This window comes from Carassius gibelio, chromosome B16, assembly GCF_023724105.1.
Source record: "Carassius gibelio isolate Cgi1373 ecotype wild population from Czech Republic chromosome B16, carGib1.2-hapl.c, whole genome shotgun sequence".
NCBI lineage: Eukaryota > Metazoa > Chordata > Actinopteri > Cypriniformes > Cyprinidae > Carassius > Carassius gibelio.
This window is the reverse complement of record NC_068411.1, coordinates 6,566,467-6,589,121: the sequence shown is the minus strand read 5'-3', so window position 1 is coordinate 6,589,121 and position 22,655 is coordinate 6,566,467. Positions and strand designations below refer to the sequence as shown.

At 37.8% G+C, this 22,655-nt stretch overlaps 1 protein-coding gene across 1 annotated transcript in view; it reads left to right on the top strand.

The window, feature by feature from the left end:
* The window catches only part of LOC127974263 (glutamate receptor ionotropic, kainate 3-like), a 168,456-nt gene that overhangs the window by 124,564 nt on the left and 21,237 nt on the right, over positions 1–22,655 (top strand). The window contains exons 11-12 of the mRNA XM_052577437.1: positions 18,832–19,055; positions 21,672–21,790. Coding sequence (XP_052433397.1) covers positions 18,832–19,055; positions 21,672–21,790 — 343 coding nt within the window. The remainder of the gene's footprint in view (positions 1–18,831; positions 19,056–21,671; positions 21,791–22,655) is intronic.

Genomic DNA, 22,655 nt, shown 5'->3' with positions numbered 1-22,655 from the left:
AATAAAAGGCTATACTAAACAAATGCATTGGTGTTATATTCCACAACTCAGAATGTGCCAACAACATCATCCCCTGAAGGTACTCAAAATATTTTGAAACAGAGCCACCTAGTGGTCAAAAGTTATAACTCAATTTACATAAAGGCTAATAACTTTTGAAAAGATCTGGCTATTGACATGACGCTGATCTTAATAGATTCCTTGGGTCAAGCCGAGAACATAGATATCAAGTTTTCCTTATTTGGCTGAACTTCCTGTCCGCCATTTTGATTAATGTTGAAAACCTACTTTTTCGAACTCCTCCTAGACCGTTAATCAGATTTTCACCAAATTGGACGTGGATCATCTTCAGACTATGCTGGCAAAATGTTATGGATTTCATGTCGATATACGAAACGGTTCTCATTTAGCGCATCAACGAATTTGCTGGAATGGTGCCAAAATGCATTTGAGGCTGTATCTCTGCAAAGCTTTGACATATTTGCACCAAACTTTGTATGTGTCATCGACACCTCACACTGACCGTTCCAAACTAATTTGGTAACAGCACCACCTATTGGTTACACGTGATAAGCGAATAAATCCTATTACTAGTTGTTGTGTTGATTGTTTTCAAGCCATTTTGCCTAAAATAATCTTAAAACTGTCTTAATTACTCATTCCTGCCGTTCGTCTGAAGCTTGCTTCTGTAGTGCTTGGCCCCGTTATTGCTGCTTGCAGCTATATTTATTATTATTATTCTTCCGACTGGGGGTCTATGGCAGCCCATAGAACCGAATGCGGGAAAGTTGTAATGGTTTAACATTCTGATAGAGGACAGTGCCAACATTAAGTACACCAATTTTGGTGTGTCTAAGTCAATCCCTCTAGCGCCACCAACTGTCCAAAATTTCACTTTTATTTTGTTAATAACTTTTTAACCGTAAGGCCAATCAACAAAATTATTTTTTCCTCTGATTTCTGAGCTCATGCCAATTCGATTGCACCCTATCCAGTCATTTTTCGTCATAGAAATATGGCCGCCATTTTGAATTTTTTAAAAACCTACTTTTTCGAACTCGTCCTAGACGGTTTGTCCGATTCACACGAAAATTGAACCATATCATCCTCAGGCAGTGCTGACCAAAAGTTATGCAAATCAAATTGATTCGTCAAACCGTTTTCGATAAACGCTCTAACAAATTTTACATAGTGCTTACAAAAACAGTCGTAAGGCTGTATCTCGGCAACGACTTATCCTATTCAGACCAAACTTGGTACATGTCATAACAAGCATGACCTGAGGCAACATGCTGTGTTTGGACATAGCGCCACCTACTGGTCCGGAGATATGAAAAACTGCTCTTTTTGCTTATAACTTCTGAACAGTTTGTCCAAAAATCATAACATTGGTCTTGTTAGATTCAGGGCAACATGCCGAGTCGACTGATATCCAATTTTACCAATTCGGCCATTTTGACTGTCGGCCATTTTGAATTTTGTGCTAAAATGCTGTATTTTCAGAACGCATCAACGGATTGTTACAACACTTGGTATGGGTCATCAACACAATGTCCTGAAGGAGCGTGAGAAGTTTCGAAACAGCGCCACCTAGTGGTGATCTTCTTTTTTTAAATGCTTATAACTTTGGGTGTGGTCGACTTATTTTCACCAGACTCATCAAATTGGACTCCTGAAACCTTACCGAGTCCTACGATACCAAACATGCTAGGTTTCGCCTTACGGTTTGTGTAGCTTTGTGATTTAGCGCTTAAAAAACATTTGGCTATATCTTCGAAACCGCTTGTCTGATCGAGACGAAACCACCGTCAGAAGTTCGGAAACATAGGTCGATAGCTATACGACAATGCCCAAATGCCAAAATATTGATAGTAAGGGGTAGTAATATTCAATCAAAGTCAAGAGTCAGTCATTTTTTACATGCTTTTTCATATAAATGTCTATAACTCTGAAGTGAATTGAGATATTTTCACCAAAATTGACACACATATGTATGGGCTCACTCTGAGGACACATACAAAAAATGGTGGGACTGAGCCTCTTGGTGGCGCTATAATAGAACAAAACATGAAATTCCCATTGACTTCAATACAGTTTTATGAAATAAAATGCTATACTAAACAAATGCATTGGTGTAATATTACGAAACTCAGAATGTGCCAACAACACCATCCCCTGAAGGTACTCAAAATATTTTGAAACAGTGCCACCTAGTGGTCAAAAGTTATAAATCAATTTACATAAAGGCTAATAACTTTTGAAAAGATCTGGCTATTGACATGACGCTGATCTTAATAGATTCCTTGGGACAGGCCGAGAACATAGATACCAAGTTTTCCTTATTTGGCTGAACTTCCTGTCCGCCATTTTGATTAATGTTGAAAACCTACTTTTTCGAACTCCTCCTAGACCGTTAGTCAGACTTTCACCAAATTTGACGTGGATCATCTTCAGATCAAGCTGGCAAAATGTTATGGATTTCGTGTCGATATACGAAACGGTTCTCATTTAGCGCATCAACGAATCTGCTGGAAGGGTTCCAAAATGCATTTGAGGCTGTATCTCTGCAAAGCTTTGACATATTTGCACCAAACTTTGTATGTGTCATCGTCACCTCACACTGACCATTCCAAACTAATTTGGTAACAGCGCCACCTATTGGTTACACGTGATAAGTCAATAAATCCTATTACTAGTTGTTGTGTTTATTGTTTTCAAGCCATTTTGCCTAAAATAATCTTAAAACTGTCTTGATTACTCATTCCTGCCGTTCGTCTGAAGCTTGCTTCTGTAGTGCTTGGCCCCGTTATTGCTGCTTGCAGCTATATTTATTAGGGGCCAAGCACCGAAGGTGCGAAGGCACCTATTGTGTTTGTTGGCGTTATTATTCTTCTTCTTCCACCCCAAGTCTATGGTAGCCCATAGAACCGATTGCGGGAAAGTTGTATAATTTGGCACACTAATAGAGGACTGTCTGAACATTAACCGTAGCAAATTTGAAGTCTCTAACTCAAACTCTCTAGCGCCACCAATTGTCTAAACTTTCAAAAACTTGATGCTAATAACTCTTGAACCGTAAGCCACAAAATGAAAAATCTTTTTTCCTGTGATTCCTTGGCTCATGCCGAGTCGAATGGACACCGAAATTCAAAAATCGCAAGGCTTAGTTTTTTCGCTATCGTCAATTGTTCGTAAAACCTACTTTTTCGAACTCGTCCTAGGCCGTTGCACCGATTGTCACGAAAATTGAATCAGATAATCTTCAGACCATGCTGGCAAAAAGTTATGGAATTCAAGTTGATTTCTCAAACCGTTTCCGAATAGCTCATGAACGAATTCTTCGAAAAGCACGCAAACGTGAACGTGAGGCTATATCTTCGCAACGGTTTGGCCTATTGAGACCAATCTTGGTGGGTCTTATAACAACCATTCCCTGGGACTACCTGCAGTGTTTCGGCGCTGTGCCCCCTAGTGGTCAGGAGATATGAAAAATGCATGTTTTTGCTCATAACTTCTGAACAGTTTTGCCAAAAATCACAAAAGTGGTGTCTTTAGATTCAGTGCATCATTCCGAGTCGAATGATACCGAATTTTCCCAATTCGGCCTTTTTGGGCGTCGGACATTTTGAATTTAGTTGTAAATTGCTGTATCTTAAGAATGAAGTTCCGTATCGTTTCGCAAATAATTACAAAAATGTCCGGCTCCATGCCCTGAATGTACACAAAAAAATTTGGGGCAGCGCCACCTTGTGGTCAATAGTTATAACGATTTTTCGAAAAATGCTAATAACTTTTGCATACATTAGCCTATTGTAACAAAACTGATGTTGATAGATTCCTTGGGTCATGCCGAGAACACCGATACCCCATTTGTCAATTTTGGCAAAATTTCCTGTCCGCCATTTTGATTCATGTTGAAAACCTACTTTTTCGAACTCCTCCTAGACCGTTGCTCAGATTTTCACCAAATTTGATTTGGATCATCTTCAGACCATGCTGGCAAAAAGTTATGGAATTTGTGTCGATACACGTAACCGTTTTCAATTAGCGTACCAACGAATTTGCTGGAAAGATGCCAAACTGCATCTGAGGCTGTATCTCTGCAAAGGTTGGAGATATTTACACAAAACTTAATATGTGACATTGTCACATCACATTGACCACGCCACATCATTTTGGTCACAGCGCCACCTATTGGTCAAGAGTAATAAACCAATCAATAACCGCTAATTATTACATTTCCAATAATGTTAATATCTTTTGATTGCATTAGCCTATTATCATGAAACATGTCTCAAAATGTTCCTTGGGACATGCCGACAACATACATACCAATTATGTCATATTAAGCAAAACTTCCTGTCCGCCATTTTGATTCATGTTGAAAACCTTTTTTTTTAAACACATCCTCAACCGTTTGTCTGATTTTCACCAAAATTTAATCAGATCATCTTCAGACCGTGCTGACAAAAAGTTATGGATTTCGTGTCAATAGACGAAACCATTTTTGTACAGCGCTGCTTCAGATGTCAGGCATCTTCACAAAATGAGTCTGAGGCTATATCTCTGCAAAGCTTTGTTGTAATTAGGCCAAACTTGTGTGTGCCATTGTCTAACATGGAGAATAGGTTCACAGACACTCACACACAGAAATGAAATGGTTCAACTATTATATGAATAATCAATAAGCATGATTACACACACACACACACACACACACACACACACAGAGAAGTACATGCCCACACATTTTGTTGTATGTACATATTTGAAATAAATTATAGGTGACACACAACTCACAGAAAGACTTCTTTTCTTACATTTCTATGTCAGGTTTCATTGCATTCATATTCTGACATAATAGTAAACATTTGATATACATGTATGAATAAATTGTTGAACTTTCACTCAATGTGATCTTAAATGCTTGAACAGTAATATTAAATAATAGTAATATATATTTTTCTAGATGAATCAATCATCGAGACAATGAACTGTAATGTTTTAGTCTTTAGTGAGCCCATTAGTGGTCTTCCAGTGACATCTAGTGGTCGTAAATGCAATTTATCATACAACACTGTCTCTTTAACCTTTATAACTGTTATATGTTGTCTTAATTTCATTCCAAAGAAGCATACGCAATTTATGTATAATTTCATAGTCTAGATAATAGTACTGCACTGATTTTAAATAACCTAGATATGGCTGACAGTAAAAGAATAGGACAGAATTACAGACACACACAAACATGAAATGTTTAAACTAGTATATTAATACTCAATAAGCATGCTTAAACCCACACACAGATGCACACATTTTGTTATATATATAGATAATTAAAATAAATGATGGGTGATAAAACCTATTGCAAGTCTTCTGTTTTTATGGGCTTCTATGTCTTTTTTCAGGTTTCATTGCAATCATAATCTGGCATAATTATAAACATTAGATATATCTGTATGAATAAATTGGTAAACTTTGACTCAATGTGATCTGAAATGCTTGAACAGTAATATTAAATAATAGTAATATACATTTTTTCTAGATGGATCCCTCAACAAGCCCATAAACTGTAATGTTTTAGTCTTTACTGAGCTCATTAGTGGTCTTCCGGTGACATCTAGTGGTTATAATTGCAATTTTTTATTCAACACTGGGTTTTGAAGCTTTATAAATATTACATTGTTCTTTTTTACCTAATCTCTGTTAAATTTTGCATGATTGTTTAGAGAAAATACAGATCTAATGCATGTGTGATTATATTACCCCTTTTTTTTTGCAGTTTAATGCCATTCACAACAGAAATCTTTTGTTTTTTAGGCCTGTTTAAATGTTATCTAACCAAAGGACAAAATACAACATATTTTTTCAAAGTTATTGATCTAGAGAGTCCTGAGAATATTATTGCAGTGGTTTGATCAAGACTGAACGAAAAACCAGGTGACCCAAAACATTCAAATTCGTGGACCAATTTTATGAAAAAGGCTATAACTCGGGAACAAAATGAGATATCTTCACCAAACTCAGAACTCATATTCATAAACAAAAACTTTAGTCAAATTATTTTTTTTTCCATATCTGCCACTTGGTGGCGCTACAGGATGAAAAAAAAAACTAAAATGGCTATAACTAAGCAACCGCTGATCCAATCAACTTGAAAATTGGTATGGCCCAATGTGGCATAAGTGTCTATGAGGAATTTCACTTATCTTAAAAAACATGGCCGCCATTGGCCAAACAACTTTAAGCACCTATTTGACAAGGTTAATGGAAGTCGATCGGAACGAAACTCGGTGGGCATGTTCGACTCATTGCCCTAAAGGTCTGTAAGTATTTTGAAAGAAATTGCCCACAACATTGTCACCTCCCACAGAACACAACAAAGCGATTTGATTACAGCGCCAACTATTTTCCAAAAATGATAATGCATCATTTTACTGGAGTTTTACTGGCTGTTTCAATTACACTCTTCCAATAATTGCTTTTCTTACTCGTTGCATTTGGTCTGATGCTCCATGCCATGCTTAGCTCCTCGCTGTGGAACTTTTATTAACGATTTTCAGCCATTTCAATTACAATCATGCAATTATTAATTTCATTATTCATTGTTGCATTTGGTCTGATGCTACATATGCTTAGCTCCTGATGTTGCCGCTGGAATGCTTGGCCCCGTGATTGCTGCTTGCAGCTATATTTATTCTTCCTCTTCTTCTTCCACCCCAAGTCTATGGTAGCCCATAGAACCGATTGCGAGAAAGTTGTATAACTTGGCACACTAATAGAGGACTGTCTGAACATTAACCGTAGCAAATTTGAAGTCTCTAACTCAAACTCTCTAGCGCCACCAATTGTCTAAACTTTCAAAAACTTGATGCTAATAACTCTTGAACCGTAAGCCACAAAATGAAAATTCTTTTTTCCTGTGATTCCTTGGCTCATGCCGAGTCGAATGGACACCGAAATTCAAAAATCGCAAGGCTTAGTTTTTTCGCTATCGTCAATTGTTCGTAAAACCTACTTTTTCGAACTCGTCCTAGGCCGTTGCACCGATTGTCACGAAAATTGAATCAGATAATCTTCAGACCATGCTGGCAAAAAGTTATGGAATTCAAGTTGATTTCTCAAACCGTTTCCGAATAGCTCATGAACGAATTCTTCGAAAAGCACGCAAACGTGAACGTGAGGCTATATCTCCGCAACGGTTTGGCCTATTGAGACCAATCTTGGTGGGTCTTATAACAACCATTCCCTGGGACTACCTGCAGTGTTTCGGCGCTGTGCCCCCTAGTGGTCAGGAGATATGAAAAATGCATGTTTTTGCTCATAACTTCTGAACGGTTTTGCCAAAAATCACAAAAGTGGTGTCTTTAGATTCAGTGCATCATTCCGAGTCGAATGATACCGAATTTTCCCAATTCGGCCATTTTGGGCGTCGGCCATTTTGAATTTAGTTGTAAATTGCTGTATCTTAAGAATGAAGTTCCGTATCGTTTCGCAAATAATTACAAAAATGTCCGGCTCCATGCCCTGAATGTACACAAAAAATTTGGGGGCAGCGCCACCTTGTGGTCAATAGTTATAACGATTTTTCGAAAAATGCTAATAACTTTTGCATACATTAGCCTATTGTAACAAAGCTGATGTTGATAGATTCCTTGGGTCATGCCGAGAACACCGATACCCCATTTGTCAATTTTGGCAAAATTTCCTGTCCGCCATTTTGATTCATGTTGAAAACCTACTTTTTCGAACTCCTCCTAGACCGTTGCTCCGATTTTCACCAAATTTGATTTGGATCATCTTCAGACCATGCTGGCAAAAAGTTATGGAATTTGTGTCGATACACGTAACCGTTTTCAATTAGCGTACCAACGAATTTGCTGGAAAGATGCCAAACTGCATCTGAGGCTGTATCTCTGCAAAGGTTGGAGATATTTACACAAAACTTAATATGTGACATTGTCACATCACATTGACCACGCCACATCATTTTGGTCACAGCGCCACCTATTGGTCAAGAGTAATAAACCAATCAATAACCGCTAATTATTACATTTCCAATAATGCTAATAACTTTTGATTGCATTAGCCTATTATCATGAAACATGTCTCAAAATGTTCCTTGGGACATGCCGACAACATACATACCAATTATGTCATATTAAGCAAAACTTCCTGTCCGCCATTTTGATTCATGTTGAAAACCTTTTTTTTTAAACTCATCCTCAACCGTTTGTCTGATTTTCACCAAAATTGAATCAGATCATCTTCAGACCGTGTTGACAAAAAGTTATGGATTTCGTGTCAATAGACGAAACCGTTTTTGTACAGCGCTGCTTCAGATGTCAGGCATCTTCACAAAATGAGTCTGAGGCTATATCTCTGCAAAGCCCATTAGTGGTCTTCCAGTGACATCTAGTGGTCGTAAATGCAATTTATCATACAACACTGTCTCTTTAACCTTTATAACTGTTATATGTTGTCTTAATTTCATTCCAAAGAAGCATATGCAATTTATGTATAATTTCACAGTCTAGATAATAGTACTGCACTGATTTTAAATAACCTAGATATGGCTGACATTAAAATAATAGAACAGAATTACAGACACACACAAACATGAAATGTTTAAACTACTATATTAATACTCAATAAGCATGCTTAAACCTACACACAGATGCACACATTTTGTTATATATATAGATAATTAAAATAAATGATGGGTGATAAAACCTATTGCAAGTCTTCTGTTTTTATGGGCTTCTATGTCATTTTTCAGGTTTCATTGCAATCATAATCTGGCATAATTATAAACATTAGATATATCTGCATGAATAAATTGGTAAACTTTGACTCAATGTGATCTGAAATGCTTGAACAGTAATATTAAATAATAGTAATATACATTTTTTCTAGATGAATCCCTCAACAAGCCCATAAACTGTAATGTTTTAGTCTTTACTGAGCTCATTAGTGGTCTTCCGGTGACATCTAGTGGTTATAATTGCAATTTTTTATTCAACACTGGGTTTTGAAGCTTTATAAATATTACAGTGTTCTTTTTTACCTAATCTCTGTTAAATTTTGCATGATTGTTTAGAAAAAATACAGATCTAATGCATGTGTGATTATATTACCCCTTTTTTTTTTTGCAGTTTAATGCCATTCACAACAGAAATCTTTTGTTTTTTAGGCCATTTTAACTGTTATAGCACCAGCTATTTTCTGATCTTAATGAAACTTTGCATGCTTGGTGGGTCATCTTTCACATGTTATAACCAAGTTTCATAAAGTTTTGAGTTTTTGTTTCAGTTTTATAGGCTTTAGGTTACATGTGGCCACGGCCATTTCCTAAATGACCTCTTATAGCTAACCAAAGGACAAAATGCAACATATTTCTGAAAATTATTGATCTAGAGAGTCCACAGAATATTATTGCAGTGGTTTGATCAAGACTGAACAAAAAACCAGGTGACCCAAAACATTCAAATTCGTGGACCAATTTTACGAAAAAGGCTATAACTCGGGAACAAAATGAGATATCTTCACCAAACTCAGAACTCATATGCATGAACAAAAACTTTAGTCAAATTATTATTTTTTTTTCCATATCTGCCACTTGGTGGCGCTACAGGATGAAAAAAAAATCAAATGGCTATAACTAAGCAACCGTTGATCCAATCAACTTGAAAATTGATATGGCCCAATGTGGCACAAGTGCTCTATGAGGAATTTCACTTATCTTAAAAAACATTGGCCAAACAACTTTAAGCACCTATTTGACCAGGTTAATGGAAGTCGATCGGAACGAAACTCGGTGGGCATGTTCGACTCATTGCCCTAAAGGTCTGTAAGTATTTTGAAAGAAATTGCCCACAACATTGTCACCTCCCACAGAACACAACAAAGCGATTTGATTACAGCGCCAACTATTTTCCAAAAATGATAATGCATCATTTTACTGGAGTTTTACTGGCTGTTTCAATTACACTCTTCCAATAATTGCTTTTCTTACTCGTTGCATTTGGTCTGATGCTCCATGCCATGCTTAGCTCCTCGCTGTGGAACATTTATTAACGATTTTCAGCCATTTCAATTACAATCATGCAATTATTAATTTCATTATTCATCGTTGCATTTGGTCTGATGCTACATATGCTTAGCTCCTGATGTTGCCGCTGGATGGCTTGGCCCCGTGATTGCTGCTTGCAGCTATATTTAGGGGCCAAGCACCGAAGGTGCGAGGCACCTATTGTTTTTGTTGGCGTTCTTATTATTAGGGGCCAAGCACCGAAGGTGCGTAGGACCCTCTTGTTTTTGTTGGCGTTCTTATTATTATTATTATTATTCTTCCGACTGGGCGTCTATGGCAGCCCATAGAACCGAATGCGGGAAAGTTGTAATGGTTCGACATTCTGATAGAGGACAGTGCCAACATTAAGTACACCAATTTTGGTGTGTCTAAGTCAATCCCTCTAGCGCCACCAACTGTCCAAAATTTCACTTTAATTTTGTTAATAACTTTTTAACCCTAAGGCCAATCAACGAAATTCTTTTTTCCTCTAATTTCTGAGCTCATGCCGATTCGATTGCACCCTACGAAGTCATTTCCGTCATAGAAATATGACCGCCATTTTGAATTTCTTTAAAAACCTACTTTTTCGAACTCGTCCTAGACGGTTTGTCCGATTCACACGAAAATTGAACCATATCATCCTCAGGCAGTGCTGACCAAAAGTTATGCAAATCAAATTGATTCGTCAAACCGTTTTCGATAAACGCTCTAACAAATTTTATGTAGTGCTTACAAAAACAGTCGTAAGGCTGTATCTCGGCAACGACTTATCCTATTCAGACCAAACTCGGTACATGTCATAACAAGCATGACCTGAGGCAACATGCTGTGATTGGGTGCAGCGCCACCTACTGATCCGGAGATATGAAAAACTGCTATTTTTGCTTATAACTTCTGAACAGTTTGTCCAAAAATCATAACATTGGTCTTGTTAGATTCAGGGCAACATGCCGAGTCGACTGATATCCAATTTGACCATTTCGGCCATTTTGACTGTCGGCCATTTTGAATTTTGTGCTAAAATGCTGTATTTTAAGAACGCATCAGCAGATTGTTACGAAACTTGGTATGGTTCATCAGCACAATGTCCTGAAGGAGTGTGAGAAGTTTCAAAACAGCGCCACCTAGTGGTGATCTTCTTTTTTTAAATGCTTATAACTTTGGGTGTGGTTGACTTATTTTCACGAGACTCATCAAATTGGACTCCTGAAACCTTACCGAGTCCTATGATACCAAACATGCTAGGTTTTGCCTTTCGGTTTGTGTAGCGTTGTGATTTAGCGCTTAAAAAACATTTGGCTATATCTTCGAAACCGCTTGTCTGATCGAGACGAAACCACCGTCAGAAGTTCGGAAACATAGGTCGATAGCTATACGCCAATGCCCAAATGCCAAAATATTGATAGTAAGGGGTAGTAATATTCAATCAAAGTCAAGAGTCAGTCATTTTTTACGTGCTTTTTCATATAAATGTCTATAACTCTGAAGTGAATTGAGATATTTTCACCAAAATTGACACACATATGTATGGGCTCACTCTGAGCACACATAAAAAAAATGGTGGGACTGAGCCTCTTGGTGGCGCTATAATAGAACAAAACATGAAATTCTCATTGACTTCAATACAGTTTTGTGAAATAAAATGCTATACTAAACAAATGCATTGGTGTAATATTACGAAACTCAGAATGTGCCAACAACACCATCCCCTGAAGGTATTCAAAATATTTTGAAACAGCGCCACCTAGTGGTCAAAAGTTATAACTCAATTTACGTAAAGGCTAATAACTTTTGAATAAATCTGGCTATTGACATGACGCTGGTCTTTGTAGATTCCTTGGGTCAAGTCGAGAACATAGATACAAAGTTTTCCTTATTTGGCTGAACTTCCTGTCCGCCATTTTGATTAATGTTGAAAACCTACTTTTTCGAACTCCTCCTAGACCGTTTGTCAGATTTTCACCAAATTTGACGTGGCTCATCTTCAGAAAATGCTGGCAAAAAGTTATGGATTTCGTGTCGACATACGAAACGGTTCTCATTTAGAGCATCAACAAATCTGCTTGAATGGTGCCAAAATGCATTTGAGGCTGTATCTCTGCAAAGCTTTGACATATTTGCACCAAACTTTGTATGTGTCATCGACACCTCACACTGACCGTTCCAAACTAATTTGGTAACAGCACCACCTATTGGTTACACGTGATAAGCGAATAAATCCTATTACTAGTTGTTGTGTTGATTGTTTTCAAGCCATTTTGCCTAAAATAATCTTAAAACTGTCTAAATTACTCATTCCTGCCGTTCGTCTGAAGCTTGCTTCTGTAGTGCTTGGCCCCGTTATTGCTGCTTGCAGCTATATTTATTATTATTATTATTCTTCCGACTGGGAGTCTATGGCAGCCCATAGAACCGATTGCGGGAAAGTTGTTTTGGTTTGACATTCTGATAGAGGACAGTGCCAACATTAAGTACACCAATTTTGGTGTGTCTAAGACATTCCCTCTAGCGCCACCAACTGTCCAAAATTTCACTTTAATTTTGTTAATAACTTTTTGACCGTAAGGCCAATCATCAAAATTCTTTTTTCATCTGATTTCTGAGCTCATGCCGATTCGATTGCAGCCTAGCAAGTCATTTTCCGTCATAGAAATGTGGCCGCCATTTTGAATTTTTTGAAAAACCTACTTTTTCGAACTCGTCCTAGACGGTTTGTCCGATTCACACGAAAATTGAACCAGATCATCTTCAGTCAGTGCTGACCAAAAGTTATGCAAATCTAATTGATTCGTCAAACCGTTTTCGATAGAAGCTCAAACAAATTTTACGTAACGCTTACGAAAACCGTCGTAAGCCTGTATCTCTGCAACGATTTATCGTATTCAGACCAAACCTGGTACATGTCATAACAAGCATGATTTGAGGCTACTTGCTGCGTTTCGGCGCAGCGCCACCTACTGGTCCGGAGATATGAAAAATTGCTATTTTTGCTTATAATTTCTAAAAAGTTTGTCCAAAAATCATAACATTGGTCTTGTTAGATTCAGGGCAACATGCCGAGTCGACTGATATCCAATTTTACCATTTCGGCCATTTTGTCTGTCAGCCATTTTGAATTTTGTGCTAAACTGCTGTATTTTCAGAACGCATCAACGGATTGTTACGAAACATGGTATGGGTCATCAGCACAATGTCCTGAAGGAGTGTGAGAAGTTTCGAAACAGCGCCATCTAGTGGTGATCATCCTTTTTTAAATGCTTATAACCTTGGGTGTGGTCGACTTATTTTCTCGAGACTCACCAAATTAGACTCCTGAAACCTTACCGAGTCCTACGATACCAAACATGCTAGGTTTCGCCTTACGGTTTGTGTAGCGTTGTGATTTAGCGCTTAAAAAACATCTGGCTATATCTTCGAAACCACTTGTCTGATCGAGACGAAACCACCGTCAGAAGTTCGGAAACATAGGTCGATAGCTATACGCCAATGCCCAAATGCCAAAATATTGATAGTAAGGGGTAGTAATATTCAATCAAAGTCAAGAGTCAGTCATTTTTTACGTGCTTTTTCATATAAATGTCTATAACTCTGAAGTGAATTGAGACATTTTCACCAAAATTGACACGCATATGTATGGGCTCACTCTGAGCACACATAAAAAAAAATGGTGGGACTGAGCCTCTTGGTGGCGCTAAAATAGAACAAAACATGAAATTCTCATTGACTTCAATACAGTTTTGTGAAATAAAATTCTATACTAAACAAATGCATTGGTGTAATATTACGAAACTCAGAATGTGCCAACAACACAATACCCTGAAGGTACTCAAAATATTTTGAAACAGCGCCACCTAGTGGTCAAAAGTTATAACTAAATTTACATAAAGGCTAGTAACTTTTGAATATATCTGGCTATTGACATGATGCTGGTCTTAATAGATTCCTTGGGTCAAGCCGATGACAAAGATAGAAAGTTTTACTTATTTGGTTGAACTTCCTGTCCGCCATTTTGATTAATGTTGAAAACCTACTTTTTCGAACTCCTCCTAGACCGTTTGTCCGATTTTAACCAAATTTGACATTGACATTGTTCAGACCATGCTGGCAAAATGTTATGGATTTCATGTCGATATATGAAACGGTTCTCATTTAGCACATCAACGAAGCTGCTGGAAGGGTGCCAAAATACATTTGAGGATGTATCTCTGCAAAGCTTTGACATATTTGCACCAAACTTTGTATGTGTCATCGTCACCTCACACTGACCATTTCAAACTAATTTGGCAACAGCCCCACCTATTGTTTACACGTGATAAGCCAATAAATCCTATTACTAGTTGTTGTGTTTATTGTTTTCGAGCCATTTTGCCTAAAATCATCTTAAAACTGTCTTAATTACTCATTCCTGCAATTCGTCTGAAGCTTTCTTCTGTACTGCTTGGCCCCGTTATTGCTGCTTGCAGCTATATTTATTATTATTATTATTCTTCCGACTGGGAGTCTATGGCAGCCCATAGAACCAAATGCGGGAAAGTTGTAATGGTTTGACATTCTGATAGAGGACAGTGCCAACATTAAGTACACCAATTTTGGTGGGTCTAAGACATTGCCTCTAGCGCCACCAACTGTCCAAAGTTTCACTTTTATTTTGTTAATAACTTTTTAACCCTAAGGCCAATCAACAAAAATCTTTTTTCCTCTGATTCCTGAGCTCATGCCAATTCGATTGCATCCTATGACGTCATTTTCTGTCATAGAAATATGGCCGCCATTTTGAATTTTTTAAAAAACCTACTTTTTCGAACTCGTCCTAGACGGTTTGTCCGATTCACACGAAAATTGAACCAGATTATCTTCAGGCAGTGCTGACCAAAAGTTATGCAAATCAAATTGATTCGTCAAACTGTTTTCGATAAACGCTCAAACAAATTTTACATAACGCTTACAAAAACAGTCGCAAGGCTGTATCTCTGCAACGATTTATCGTATTCAGACCAAACCTGGTACATGTCATAACAAGCATGACCTGAGGCTACTTGCTGCATTTCGGCCCAGTGCCACCTACTGGTCCGGAGATATGAAAAATTGCTATTTTTGCTCATAACTTCTAAACAGTTTGTCCAAAAATCATAAAATTGGTCTTGTTAGATTCAGGGCAACATGCCGAGTCGACTGATATCCAATTTTACCATCTCGGCCATTTTGACTGTCGGCCATTTTGAATTTTGTGCTAAAATGCTGTATTTTAAGAACGCAGCAACGGATTGTTACGAAACTTGGTATGGGTCATCAGCACAATGTCCTGAAGGAGTGTGATAAGTTTCGAAACAGCGCCACCTAGTGGTGATCTTCTTTGTTTATACGCTTATAACTCTGGGTGTGGTCAACTTATTTTCACGAGACTCATCAAATTAGACTCTTGAAACCTTACCGAGTCCTACGATACCAAACATGCTAGGATTCACCTTACGGTTTGTGTAGCGTTGTGATTTAGTGCTTAAAAAACATTTGGCTATATCTTCGAAACCGCTTGTCTGATCGAGACGAAACCACCGTCAGAAGAAGGAAACATAGGTCGATAGCTATACACCAATGCCCTAATGCAAAAATATTGATAGTAAGGGGTAGTAATATTCAATCAAAGTCAAGAGTCAGTCAATTTTTATGTGTTTTTTCATGTAAATGTCTATAACTCTGAAGTGAATTGAGATATTTTCACCAAAATTGACACGCATATGTATGGGCGCACTCTGATGACACATAAGAAAAATGGTGGGACTGAGCCTCTTGGTGGCGCTATAATAGAACAAAACATGAAATTCCCATTGACTTCAATACACTTATGTGAAATAAAAGGCTATGCTAATCAAATGCATTGGTGTTATATTCCGAAACTCAGAATGTGCCAACAACACCATCCCCTGAAGGTACTCAAATTATTTTGAAACAGCGCCACCTAGTGGTCAAAAGTAATAACTCAATTTACATAAAGGCTAATAACTTTTGAATAAATCTGGCTATTGACATTACGGTGGTCTTTTTAGGTTCCTTGGGTCAAGCCGAGAACATAGATACAAAGTTTTCCTTATTTGGCTGAACTTCCTGTCCGCCATTTTGATTAATGTTGAAAACCTACTTTTTCGAACTCCTCCTAGACCGTTAGTCAGATTTTCACCAAATTTGACGTGGATCATCTTATGACCATGTTAGCAAAAATTAACGATTAAAAATTAAAGAAACGGTTCTCATTTAGCGCATCAACAAATCTGCTGGAAGGGTGCCAAAATTCATTTGAGGCTGTATCTCTGCAAAGCTTTAACATATTTGCACCAAACTTTGTATGTGTAATCGACACCTCACACTGACCATTCCAAACTAATTTGGTAACAGCGCCACCTATTGGTTACACGTGATAAGCCAATAAATCCTATTACTAGTTGTTGTGTTTATTGTTTTCAAGCCATTTTACCTAAAATAATCTTAAAACTGTCTTAATTACTCATTCCTGCCGTTCGTCTGAAGCTTGCTTCTGTAGTGCTTGGCCCCGTTATTGCTGCTTGCAGCTATATTTATTATTATTATTCTTCCGACTGGGAGTCTATGGCAGCCTATAGAACCGAATGCGGGAAAGTTGTTTTGGTTTGACATTCTGATAGAGGACAGTGCCAACATTAAGTACACCAATTTTTGTGTGTCTAAGACATTCCCTCTAGCGCCACCAACTGTCCAAAATTTCACTTTAATTTTTTTAATAACTTTTTAACCGTAAGGCCAATCAACAAAATTATTTTTTCCTCTGATTTCTGAGCTCATGCCAATTCGATTGCACCCTATGACGTCATTTTCCATCATATAAATATGGCCGCCATTTAGATTTTTTTGAAAAAACTACTTTTTCGAACTCGTCCTAGACGGTTTGTCCAATTCACACAAAAATTGAACCAGATCATCTTCAGGCAGTGCTGACCAAAAGTTATGCAAATCAAATTGATCCGTCAAACCGTTTTCGATAAACGCTCAAACAAATTTTATGTAACGCTTCCAAAAACAGTCGTAAGGCTGTATCTCGGCAACGACTTATCCTATTCAGACCAAACTTGGTACATGTCATAACAAGCATGACCTGAGGCATCATGCTGTGTTTGGGCGCAGCTCCACCTACTGGTCTGGAGATATGAAAAACTGCTATTTTTGCTTATAACTTCTGAACAGTTTGTCCAAAAATCATAACATTGGTCTTGTTAGATTCAGGGCAACATGCCGAGTCGACTGATATCCAATTTGACCATTTCGTCCATTTTGACTGTCTGCCATTTTGAATTTTGTGCTAAAATGCTGTATTTTAAGAACGCATCAACGGATTGTTACGAAACTTGGTATGGGTCATCAGCACATTGTCCTAAAGGAGCGTGAGAAGTTTCGAAACAGCGCCACCTAGTGGTGATCTTCTTTTTTAAAATGCTTATAACTTTGGGTGTGGTCGACTTATTTTCACGAGACTCAGCAAATTAGACTCCTGAAACCTTACCGAGTCCTACGATACCAAACATGCTAGGTTTCGCCTTACGGTTTGTGTAGCGTTGTGATTTAGCGCTTAAAAAACATCTGGCTATATCTTCGAAACCGCTTGTCTGATCGAGACGAAACCACCGTCAGAAGTTCGGAAACATAGGTCGATAGCTATATGTCAATGCCCAAATGCCAAAATATTGATAGTAAGGTGTAGTAATATTCAATCAAAGTCAAGAGTCAGTCATTTTTTACATGTTTTTTCATATAAATGTCTATAACTCTGAAGTGAATTGAGATATTTTCACCAAAATTGACACACATATGTATGGGCTCACTCTGAGTACACATAAAAAAAATGGTGGGACTGAGCCTCTTGGTGGCGCTATAATAGAACAAAACATGAAATTCTCATTGACTTCAATACAGTTTTATGAAATAAAATTCTATACTAAACAAATGCATTGGTGTAATATTACGAAACTCAGAATGTACCAACAACACAATCCCCTGAAGGTACTCAAAATATTTTGAAACAGCGCCACCTAGTGGTCAAAAGTTATAACTAAGTTTACATAAAGGCTAGTAACTTTTGAATAGATCTGGCTATTGACATGATGCTGGTTTTAATAGATTCCTTGGGTCAAGCCGATGACAAAGATAGAAAGTTTTCCTTATTTGGTTGAACTTCCTGTCCGCCATTTTGATTAATGTTGAAAACCTACTTTTTCGAACTCCTCCTAGACCGTTTGTCCGATTTTAACCAAATTTGACATGGACATTGTTCAGACCATGCTGGCAAAATGTTATGGATTTCATGTCGATATACGAAACGGTTCTCATTTAGCACATCAACGAAGCTGCTGGAAAGGTGCCAAAATACATTTGAGGATGTATCTCTGCAAAGCTTTGACATATTTGCACCAAACTTTGTATGTGTCATCGTCACCTCACACTGACCATTTCAAACTAATTTGGCAACAGCCCCACCTATTGTTTACACGTGATAAGCCAATAAATCCTATTACTGGTTGTTGTGTTTATTGTTTTCGAGCCATTTTGCCTAAAATCATCTTAAAACTGTCTTAATTACTCATTCCTGCCATTCGTCTGAAGCTTTCTTTTGTAGTGCTTGGCCCCGTTATTGCTGCTTGCAGCTATATTTAAAGAATGTTATTGACTAGACTGTCTCTGTGCAATGTTTCTGAACTCTTCTTTGATCCAAATTTTTGTTTCCTGTCCTCTAGAGGGCTGACCTTGCTGTGGCTCCTCTCACAATCACCTTTATGCGAGAGAAAGCCATCGACTTCTCGAAACCTTTCTTGAACACTGGCATCAGTATCCTGTACCGCAGACCCAACAGCACCAACTCTGGCTTCTTCTCTTTCATGAACCCCATGACCCCAGATATCTGGGTCTACATCCTGTTGGCCTACCTGGGAGTCAGCTGTGTACTCTTCGTCATCGCTAGGTAAGTGAAAACCAATTGTCCCTGTGCCCTGTGCACCTGGAACTATTAACCTTCATGGTACCTTCCGATATTTGCTTTGAATTCACTTGGTAAAGCATCAAAGGGCAAACAGTAATGTGTTATTAGTGAATGTTTGCTAAGGCTAAGGGACCAAACCATACCTAGGGAATAGAATATCAAAGAGACCTGCTGCTTGGATTTTTGTGGCCATTAAAAAAACCTCTTAACAACCACCCAGAGTGCTGTAGTAACTGAATAGTTCACATGCACTTTAAGTGCACAATGTAGGTGAAAAAAATAAAATAAACAAATATACATAAATAAATAAATAAGAACGTCTGAATGCATTTGTGTATTCAAGAAAATAATATTTTTATAAGAAAATGTAAAAAATTAAGTCTATTTTCAGATGACTTTAAATATTCATGCCTTTAAATATTATTGCCAAAAATGCTTAGACTGCAACTGTAAATGTAGCTCGTCCCAATGTTTTCCCTATACAGTATATTAGATATAGATAATACACAACCCATTCTCACTCGGATACTAGCGCTATATTAACACCAAAAGCTTTGCACGGGCTTACATGGGATGCTTTTGGTGTCTTTGTAGTGACACATAGTCAAAAATAAATAAATAAAAATAAAAAGATTAAAATATCACACAATTTGTCATCCATTCAGCCATTTAAAGTCTGCTTTCCAATCAGGTTTTAACAATCTGCTTAAGGGTCCTTTGAGTGACATTGTCATTATTTGTAAGAGTGCTTTAATCAGAAATGTGTATAGCACCTCTTAGTGAAGGGGCTTTCAGAGTGTCCATTAATGAAGAGTGCAGATACTACAGACTTTACAGAAGTCAAACTTACGCTCTGGATATTAGGACATACTTAGACCTCAGCCATTTGGCGAAACTGCATCACGACTCAGTCTGAAAGGCTTCAGGTCTCATGAAAAACAACTTCAGGTGTCAAATCTCATACAGTTAGGAATCAGGTCAAAAAGCCTCAGACATTTATTTTATTGTATTTTATTTTAAGTGCAATTTAAACTGTTCTGAAGTAGCACAGGTAGCACATAAGCGTGTGCATTTGGTACAATAGGCCTATATACATATTCATTTATTTGAATGTTTGTTTTCGAACACATTATTTTAGAAATTAGCGTAAACTTTAGCAAAGCGCATATGAATCAGTCAAATGAGGGACCACTCATCATGGCACTGCTCTTGCCTGGAGATATAATATACAGTTATTTCCATATTTTAATGAAGTTTCAAAAGAATAAGCAGTAAGCACAAACAGAGACTTCAGCACTCATGGACCAGTAAGTGTGTAATAACTTGCCCCATTGCTCACACCATTTGTTGACTCAGTGTTGCTATGTTGAGTTGGTTGGGCTGTTTAAACAAATAGAACTATAAAAAAAAAAAAAAAAAAAATAATAATAATAATAATAATAATAATAATAATAATCAGCCTGAAAAAAGACTCATGTTTCACGTGTATTGATACATAAGTTTGAGATTTTAACTTTGAAAAAAAAAAAAAAATACACATCGACTTTTACACAAAGACAGTGAAAGAGTAATACACATGGATATATTATCTAACATGTAGATTGATTATTATTATTATTATTATTATTATTCAAGCAGTAAGTGAAAACATGTACATAGACAAATCCTACAATGTGTCTTCAGTGAGTTTCCAGCTACTGTGCTTGCGCTCTGCTAACAAGTCCCCTGGCAATACCTGCGTCTCTCATCTTTTGAAGCATCTGTTTTGAGATGTTCCTTGTACTGTAGGTACTGTTAAAGGACAGGTGTTATAAGGGAAATTACAGACATCTGCAGTTGCTGGGAGTGTCCAGAGATAATTACGTTATGGTTTAACACACTGTTGAAAAGAGCAAGATGTGCACTCTCGTCACAGTCAGTGAGTACTTGCCTTGAATTCAACAAAATACACTGAAGTAGCCAATCTCTAATGTTCCCCCAGGGTTACAAACACCTTTGGCATGATGTTAAAGTTTTGTAAGTAAAGTGCTTAATATGGACAGTTTCAAATTAGAAGTCAGAAGCCACTTATAGTACTAGTAATATAAGAGTGTGTATTAGCAAATCTCACAATATGACATTTTACAGCATAACATGCATTAATTAATCAAGTGTCCAAAAACATGACACTAAAAACATGAATGTCAGTTCAATACTGAATAAAAAATGTTTTCTTCCCTTTCTTTTTTTGAAAATATGTCACATACTATGTCACATATGTACTTCTTTCTTAAAATGGTATCTTTCTACATTTTCAGAAGATATACTAAATGGTTTTTTGCACAATGTTTGGGTGTTGCGTATGGTTGCTAAAGTGTTCTGAGCTATTCTTAGCACATTGCTATGCAGTACTTAGGGTTCCGCTCAATAGTTGCTAGGATGTTCTGAGTAGTTCCAGCACAAGTCAGAAGAGCCCTCTCTGAAATGATGGTCCCTAGATGTGTAAATTTGAAAAACTATTCTTTTTGCAGTTCTGTTTGGTGTCGTTGGTAGTGAAAAACACTTCACCTTTAATCATGTTAGATCATGTTTGAGAACTCTCTTTGATTCCTGCTACAGGTTCAGCCCGTACGAGTGGTATGACGCCCATCCGTGTAACCCAGGCTCCGATGTGGTAGAAAACAACTTCACCCTTCTCAACAGCTTCTGGTTCGGCGTGGGCTCTCTCATGCAGCAAGGTACAGTGCTTCTACTGCAAACTCAACGCACTTTCCAAAGATGGCAAAAAAGCCGAAAAACCTGACAACAGCGTGATGTGGCTGTCTTCCACCCTTTCCCTGTCAAAACCATGTTGAGTTCAGACTTTTGTGACAGGAGGAGGAAGTAGTCATCTTGCTTGTCAGTGAGGCGGAGATGAGGGGTGTCAGACATCTGTCATACACACTGGCAGGTTAGAGTGATAACAGCAGCGTTTGTTTCCTGACACATCCGAGACCTTCACGATTGTGAGTTTGAGGTTGGGATGAAAGTCGACAGAAGACTGTCTCTATCGCAGCAAATGCACAGTGGGGCATCTCTGTGGTTCATCTCATCTCCGTTTGGCCAGATGTACCGCCCTCTATATGTTCTTCTTCATTTCTCGCCTCAATGCAGTGTTTTATTCATTCGCCACTGCTAGCACGTGGCTTCAGAGTAACACAAAGAGATCATACGGAAATTAATAGGCTCGTTTCAGATACCAATGACTTCGCTTTGAATGTGGAATTACTGTCAGGGAAGGAGACAGAAAAGAGCAGTTAAATCGGGCAAAACCCACTTCTCATAGTGAACCAGCAATCTTCTCCAGCAAAAGCAGATGTCCAGACTCTGAACTCTGCCGCCACCTGTCGCAACACGTTAAAATGACTTGGGCAGCAGTTTTAACCAATATCCAACCTGCCAGTTTTGAGTTCTACGCAGAATTTGCTGATTTCAAACAGTCCTAATGTTCATGCCTAACACAGTAGCAGTTCATTTTGTATTGGACACACAGAAAGACAAGAAGTACCACTTTAATACTGATTCCAAGAGTATTTGAATTATTAAACCATGTGCAGACCATAT